Consider the following 8,088-nt stretch of genomic DNA (forward strand, 5'->3'; position numbering starts at 1 on the left):
CAGCACGCAGACAGTTAAACTACAGTTTCAGAGATACTGCCACCCTCAGCCCGATCCCTTGTACACGATTAATAGGCCCAATGCCCTGGTATGAGAAATCCCCATCTTGTGATTTTAGCTCCACCACACTTTACTGTCTGCACAATGTACTGTGGCGTGACTGCTCAGAGGGGTCATCTGACCCCAAAAACTATTCTGTGTTCATCAGTACACAAAATGTTGCGTTATTTTTCTTTGGGCCAGTCAATGTGTTCCTAAGCAAAATTTTAACCTATTCAGGACATGCCTTTTTTCAACTGGACTTGTGGGAAGGGCTTGCTGGTAACCTGGCTTCACTTAATCGTCTTCTGATTGTAGCCGTACTAACTGGTAACTTCAGATCAACTTTGATCTTTCTGGAGGTGACCATTGGCTGAGTCTTTGCCATTCTGGCTATTTTTCGATCCATCCGAACAGTCGTTCCCCGCTTCCTTCCACGTTTTTCAGATTTTGGTTGCCACTTCAAGGCATTGGAGATCATTTTAGCTGAGCAGCCCATAACCTGCTGCACATCTATATATTTTTTCCCCTCTCCAATCAGCTTTTTAATCAGAGTACGTTCTTCATCAGTACAATGTCTGGAACGACCCATTTTTCACAGTACCAGAAGGAAATGCACTATAGCCAACATGTGTAACATTTGCCACCCTCCCACCTTAAATGGCCAAAATTAACCAAATTAAGTTAAATTGGTGAAGTTAGTCAATTTTGAGCAGACCGCTTTCTATTAATGATTCAATTACTCAGAATTACTCCTAATTGTCAGGTCTGTTTCATAACTAACTAAATTTTGCCATGTAGAAATATCACTTCTACCAAAATGAGTGACTTATCAGGTTAATGTTAGACTGCTATTTTTTACTACTGTAAATCCCCTTTTAACCATGACAAGGGAGTTGTGTGCAGCCAGCCTATCGTATACCTCATGTAGCCACCAAGGGAGCACACCAAAACTGTACAGGTTACCAAGTTTATTAGTCCATTCAATAGAATGCCACAAGCCTTAAACTTATGACAAGGGAGAAACGTGGAGACCTCTACTCATTGTTAATGCAAGTCTTTCACTGAAGTTGAAACATTAAAACCCATGGACCTTCAGCTGGTCATCTTTAACAAGGCCAACCTGTAAGGAAAGCAGAGATTACACATTACTTTTCTAGTTCCTACTCAAACAGTACCCCCTTCCCGATACTTGACAGTGTTGTCCTTGCTAGTCAGGCATACCTGCAGCAGAATCATTAGTCCGGACTAAATGACACACTGGTTTAGAGAGCTCGTTCTTCCAGCACTATTCTGCTCTCCTGAATACTAAAGCCCAGGAGGCATACCCAACTGGATCCTTAAATCAACCCCATTTCTAATCCCCCTGCCCCACATGTTCAAAGTGAAGTAAGATGCTGGCTTTACTCACCTCCACAAGGAACTGACAGGCATTCTTGCGCTGGTCACCCTGAAGCTGGATCACCTCTCCGTATTCTGGATGGTCAACAACGGTACCATTGCAGGCAAATTTCTGCAAAAGAACACAACATGCCATTAACCCACTGCTGAAGTGTATGCCTCTTCTACTGATACAGTTCTCTAGTACACTTACCTTCTTAAAGGCTTTGACTAGTTTCTTCTTGTCGTACTCATCAGAGATGCCCTGGACAGTTGTGAGGGTCTTCCTGCCGTTTCTTTGCTGGATCCTTATATGAATGGAATCTTCTGTACCCGCATTACCCTTACTTGCATCAGCAAAGGGGTCTACAAAGGACAAAATAATTTAATCAATGGGGGAATCCACTGCCAAACTCCATATTTTTGCTGCATTGATTCATGTATATATACTATCTAGAAGCACATCAGTGACTGGGCCAAAACCAGGTGCGGGGACACAGACATGGAGGTCTGCATCTGTTCTATTATAACTTCTCTGAAGGCCTCACTTCATTTTGGATCACAATTACTGAAGCATTAACTAGGCCTAAAACTTGAAGGATTGCAGATGCCATGGGTATTTGGTAGGGCTGCAACGATTAATCGATGTAATCGATAACTGGATTTGTTGTCGACGAATCCAGTTATCGAATAATCGCCGATTCGTTGCTATGCGGGCGGGGTTTACTTTAAGTCACTGCATCTTTATTTTACCTTACAATCGTGACGCTCCAGTAACAACTCTGCAGGCAGAGCAGAGGGCGGCGTAACATCACTTACTCATGTGACGTGCCTGCTCCGCCTCCTTCATTCATAAAGTGGGCGGAGCAGGTGCATCACGTGAGTAAGTGACGTTACGCCGCCCTCCGCTCTGCTTGCAGAGTTGTTACTGGAGCGTCACGATTATAAGGTAAAACAAAGATGCAGTGAGTGATGCTGTGAGCAGCAGGGCCAGGGCTGTTATGGGTAGGGGGATCGGTCTATGGCACTGCTATGGGGAGGGGGGATCTGTGCACTGTTCAGGGGAAAGGGATATGTGCACTGTTATGCCCATAACAGCGCCACCCACAGATCCCCCTCTCCATAACAGCGCCACCCACAGATCCCCCTCTCCATAACAGCGCCACCCACAGATCCCCCTCTCCATAACAGCGCCACCCACAGATCCCCCTCTCCATAACAGCGCCACCCACAGATCCCCCTCTCCATAACAGCGCCACCCACAGATCCCCCTCTCCATAACAGCGCCACCCACAGATCCCCCTCTCCATAACAGCGCCACCCACAATTTGTTTTAATGTGGCCTTTGAACATAATTTTTCAAGTAAAATCATATAAACCGCTTTGTTTTGTAATTGTCGTTTTTCCCGATTAATCGTAGAAATTAATCAGCAACTAATCGATTATTCAAATAATCGTTAGCTGCAGCCCTAGTATTTGGTGACCAGGTAACCTTCATTGGCCATCCTCACCAGTGTCAGACTAGACGGTCAGCAAGCATGCTCAAATTCAGCTTCATGCAGCTCCTCCAGGCCAAGATGTTACAATTTGTAAAGGAACAAGTGATAGGAGTTCCCCACCAATCCAGAGGGGTTCCACACGTAGGACCCCCACCCCTCAGTATTCTAAGGAGATATCCTAAGGATAGGTTACCTTAAAAGGGATTCTGTCACCTTATTTTCGGTTAGAGATGCGGACATGCACGGCTAGATCGCCGCTAGCATGTCTGCAATAAACCTGTCCTATAGGGCTGTGTCCTTTTATTTTGTTAAAAAAATTATTTTAGAGATATGTAAATCAGCCTTGTAAAGAGCCCAAGGGGCTGTACGAACATTCCTGGGGACCAGCCATGCCCCCTGTGAAGGAGCCCAGCACCGCCTGCGTCCTCCGAATCTCCTCCTTTCGTCACAGTTAGGACGCAGGCGGTGCTGGGCTCCTTCACAGGGGGCATGGCTGGTCCCCAGGAATGTTCGTACAGCCCCTTGGGCTCCTTACAAGGCTGATTTACATATATAAAATAATTTAAAAAAAAAAAAACACACACACCCCTATAGGACAGGTTTATTGCGGACAATGCAGTTTGCAACCAGGAACCAGCAAGAGAACCTGACACTTGTCTCCATTTCAATTAAAAGGGTTGTCTGGGTTCAGAGCTGAACCTGGACATATCCCCATTTTCACCCAGTTCATGCTCCGATGCTCTCCTTTGCCCTGAATCGCAAAGGCATTTTCTGGCGTTCGGGTGACAAACAGGGCCTACAGCTGGGTGGAAGCCTCCACCGGGCAGTGCGTTATTGTTAACAGAAGAGTCTTTGCCCTGCGCGATCCGGAGCATGAAATGATGGGCATGACAACCCCTTTAATAGAATCTTTAGGAGACCACCACACACCATGTTCTCCAGCCAACCCAGTGTTAGTAGTGGATGTTTCCGCCACATTGGTTTCCCATGACCATAGCGGTCTTGTCCCGACACCTTTGGACCCGAGCAACAAGGTGAGATTTGGAAACGTTTCCCATGAAGGGATCGGCTTCAGACATTTCACTGCTCGAAAAAAAGGTTCAGGAGAATGACCTTTCCTCTGTAATAATGGCAGTGATGTCACATGTATGACATCATCAAGTTGTCACTGTCCCAGCTCATGAGAACTCATTTGCCTTTATTGCACATTAGCAGATACCCAAGTCCCAAATGTGAAATAGCCCACCAGGACGGATTGTGCTTTACTTCCCACAGTGACAACATACTGTACGTAGTAGGACCCGTCATTTATTAGTTCTGGAGTCATTAAATCAATACTAAAATTAAAGGGGTTCTACAGTTATTTTAAACTGATGATCCATCCTCAGGACCCCCACCGATCGTCTCACAGTAGCGCCGCAGCCTTTTACCACAGGCCGTGACGTCACGACTAGTATCACTGGCCTGGGCGTGGCTTAGCTCGCGTGAAAGGAGTTTAGCTCCGCCCAGTGATACTGGTCGTGACGTCACTGGGCCTGCGGTAAACAGTGAAAAGACGGCGGCGCTACCGGAGCGCCGCTGCCTTCTCAAACAGCCGATCGGCACAACCCCTTTAAAAGAATCACTTGTCATGACCGAATCCGAGACGTCCCTGTAAAAATCCTGTCGGATTACGCAAGATGGGCGGAGCCTATTGAAACGCCAGCGAAACCACACCCCGTGACGTCACCGGTAAGAAGGCGCTGCGACAACAACCTCCAGAGGGAAGCTACGGCCGCCATCTTGTCTCCGCACAACAGACCAGAGGCATCTTGAAGACGTCGGCTAGAGTCCATTCGCTTTCTCGCAGCCCGTGTCATTTTTTGTATTTAACTGATTTATTGCGACGCACCAATTCACAGTGGGCGCCTGCGATAAGCCCCGACACACTCATATTACGGTTTAGAGCCTCACAGAGGGAGCCGTCGGTCCCATCTCAGTCATACCTCACCCCGGCGGAACGGGAATATATCTGCTATCGCCCGATAAAAGCGCCAACAGTCAGCACTACTGTTCACTAGGGCTACACAATGACGACCGCGTTGGGATAACACTACTCTGTGTTCAGACCGGCTACTTACCGAAGGAATTGAGGTTCTGGATAGCGGACATACGATAAGATGAGGTTTCCTGGGTGAGAACGGCGGAGCACTTAGTGTCTGGATACCGCTGTGGAGAGCTTGTGTAAAGACGTCCTCACGTAGGCGCCTGCAACGTCTTTTATACTTTGGTGTGGTGACGTCAGTACGTATTTCGGACGCTTAGTCCCGCCCACGTTTTGATTGTGTTTTTGAAAAATTCCTGCGAAGTGACGTAAACGTTGCCGGGCGGGGCTCACGTCCTGGCGGCCATTTTACTAGTGGGCGGTATTAGACGTCCGCAGAAAGAAAAAGAAGATGGTGCGGTTGCCAATAGCAACCCCCTAGCTTCGGCGCTTATAGTGCGGGCGGTTGCGCTGGTAAACAGTCTCAGTAATGCTTTGTACTATACATTGTCCAATATAGAAATACTAGGGAGGCGAATGAAGAAAGGCTGAGGAGTTACCAATAGAAACCAGCATACTTCCACGGTGTACCGCTCTATTTAACCTGTAGGGGGCGCAGCGAGTGATAAGTGCAGCCTGTAATGACCATTGCTGTGTGCTTGTCACATAGGATAGGTTGTCATTGCCACCACCACAGAATAGTGGCCTCTGCTGAGCAAATGCGGTATTACACAGCGGCCATCTAAACGAATAGCCAGCTATCTCATACATGGACATGTCAGTGTCCTGTGCTGGGTGAAGGCAGATGGGAATTGTCATTTTTACCCACCCACTAACTGCTACCAATCCTATGTCCTGTACAGCAGTGATAGGACGGTTGGCAGTCCGTTTCCCTTTTCTTTTTAATCCTCACCCCCCATCCAGCGGTATCGGTAAAGACAGCTATACTTACCGCTGACCGCCACTCCATTATGACCCTGTGGCTCCAGGGATCTCTTCACTGGACTTCCAATCGGTTGGCTTCCTCATGGACAGGGTCATGTGCGCTGCTGCAGTCAATGGCTGGCCTCAGTGGTGACATGTTCCCAAGTGGCATGTCATTACTGGGTCACGCACCTCTTGGGGACACATCACTGCTGAGGCCTGTCATTGGCTGCAGCAGCACACGTAACCTCGTAAGTGCAGGAAGTCGACAGACGTGAACTGGAAGTCCAATAAAGACAGCCAAGGAGCCGGAACGGAGCAGCGGTCAATTATACAGGTGAAACTCGAAAAATTTGAATATCGTGCATAGTTCATTTATTTCAGTTAGGCCTCCTGCACACAAACGTGTGCGCTCCGTGGCCGTATTGCAGACCGCATTACACGGGCACTGTTCCGTGTGCATTCCGCATCACGGATCCGGACCCATTCACTTCAATGGGTCCGCAAATCCGGAGATGCGGAATGGTGCGGAACTGAAGCACGGAACGGAACCCTACATAAGCACTACAGAGTGCTTCCATGGGGTTTCATCCCGTACATGTCCTATCTTTTTGCGGAACTGCCAGATCGCGGACCCATTAAAGTGAATGGGTCCGCGATCCGCTGCGGCTGCCCCACGGACGGTGTTTGTGCATTGCGGGCCGCAGTACGACCATGGGGCGCACACGTTCGTGTGCAGGGGGCCTATTGCAACTTAAAAGGTGAAACTAATATATGAGATAGACTCATTACATGCAAAGCGAGATATTTCAAGCCTTTATTTGCTATAATTTGGATGATTATGGCTTATAGTTTATGAAAACCCCAAAGTCACAATCTCAGGTACCCTTTGCTCAGGGGGTATGGATTAATTAGCTGACTAGAGGGTGACACTTTGGGCCTAGAATAATGAGCCTTTTCACAATATTCTAATTTTAAGCTAAATGAATGCAATTCCTTTTCATTTGCATTACTGAAATAAATGGACTTTTGCACAATATTCCAATTTTTCGAGTTTCACCTGTAGCTTTCTTTGCTGGGTCTTGGGGAATGTAAAAAAAAAATGTGGACAACCCCTTTAATGCCTCTTGCGTGCGGCTGCTGCAGATGGATCCCGACACATTCAACTTGAATGGGTCCGTGATCTGTCTGCACCACAAAAATAAAATAAAACAAGTTCTATTTTCTTGCGGTGCTGAGGGACGGAGAGAAACCCACGGAAGGACCTTCCAGATTGCGGACCCATTCAAGTGAAAGGGTCTGCATCCGTGATGCAGTGAGCACACCCTGCCGGTGCCCGCATATTGCGGACCCCCATACAGGCCTGAGGTGCTGCACAGTCTTTCCCCAGGCTTTAGGCCTTATTCACACGCCCGTGATGAAATCCACGATAAGATGGTCAGTGATTCATCTGTGGAGATTTCCATGAAGGATCCGTGTCTGTTTTTTGCTCTCCACGTGTCATCCATGTTCCACCTGCTATAAACGGTCTGTGAATCACTGACGTGTGTGAATAAGGCCTCATGCACACGACAGTTGTTTTTCTCGGCCTCTGTTCCGTTTTTTTTGCGGATAGGATGGGGACCAATTCATTTCAATGGGTCAGCAAAAAAAATGCTGATAGTTCATCCGTTTGTGTTCCGCGTCCGTTGTCCGTGTTTCCCTTCAGCAAAACAAAATAGTGCATGTCCTACTTTTTTCACATTTGCGGACAAGGATAGGCATTTATTACAAAGGATCTGTGGGAAAAAAAACAGATCCTCCAAAAAAAACGGATGCCGCATCTGTTTTTTTTGGACGGACGCACAACTGTCGTGTGCATGAGGCCTAAGGCCTTACACTACAGCTCTGATTGTGAAAGGTGAGTGGATTTGTATCAACCATAGAACGATTCCAAACTACATATAAACCAATATATAGAAAATGATCTTGTCACCAATAGTGAAGGTGCTGGGGGTCCTCGAGGATTGATTTGCAGTGACCCCCCTCTAACTACAGCAATATTTGTCCTGGCATTTTCATTAACCACTTAAGGACCACAGGTTTATACCCCCCTAAAGACCAGGCCCTTTTTTACAAATCGGCACTCCACAACTTTAGCTGTTTATTGCTCGGTCATGCAACTTACCACCCAAATGAATTTTACCTTCTTTTCTTCTCACTAATAGAGCTTTCATTTGGTGG

General features: G+C 47.2%; 1 protein-coding gene across 1 annotated transcript; it reads right to left on the reverse strand.

Moving 5' to 3' along the window:
• Window positions 1-302: 302 nt before the first annotated feature.
• On the reverse strand, window positions 303-5,173 carry LOC121003323 (eukaryotic translation initiation factor 1-like). Its single transcript, XM_040435062.1, has 4 exons — window positions 5,039-5,173; window positions 1,634-1,785; window positions 1,451-1,552; window positions 303-1,162 (listed from the first exon to the last, which is right to left on the reverse strand). Exons 1-4 carry the CDS (start codon window positions 5,067-5,069, stop codon window positions 1,118-1,120), a joined length of 330 nt encoding a protein of 109 aa, XP_040290996.1. The 5' UTR covers window positions 5,070-5,173; the 3' UTR covers window positions 303-1,117.
• Window positions 5,174-8,088: the final 2,915 nt, after the last annotated feature.

The sequence above is a fragment of the Bufo bufo genome, chromosome 6 (genome assembly GCF_905171765.1).
Source record: "Bufo bufo chromosome 6, aBufBuf1.1, whole genome shotgun sequence".
NCBI classification, from domain to species: domain Eukaryota; kingdom Metazoa; phylum Chordata; class Amphibia; order Anura; family Bufonidae; genus Bufo; species Bufo bufo.

Bases quoted from the DNA above. Each gene is read 5' to 3' on its own strand.
- LOC121003323 (XM_040435062.1), bottom strand. From the start codon at position 5,069: ATGTCCGCTATCCAGAACCTCAATTCCTTCG. The intron at 1,553-1,633 runs GTAAGTGTACTA...GTTCTTTTGCAG, and splicing joins TAGTCAAAGCCTTTAAGAAG to AAATTTGCCTGCAATGGTAC. The intron at 1,163-1,450 runs GTGAGTAAAGCC...CTTTCCTTACAG, and splicing joins CCTGTCAGTTCCTTGTGGAG to GTTGGCCTTGTTAAAGATGA.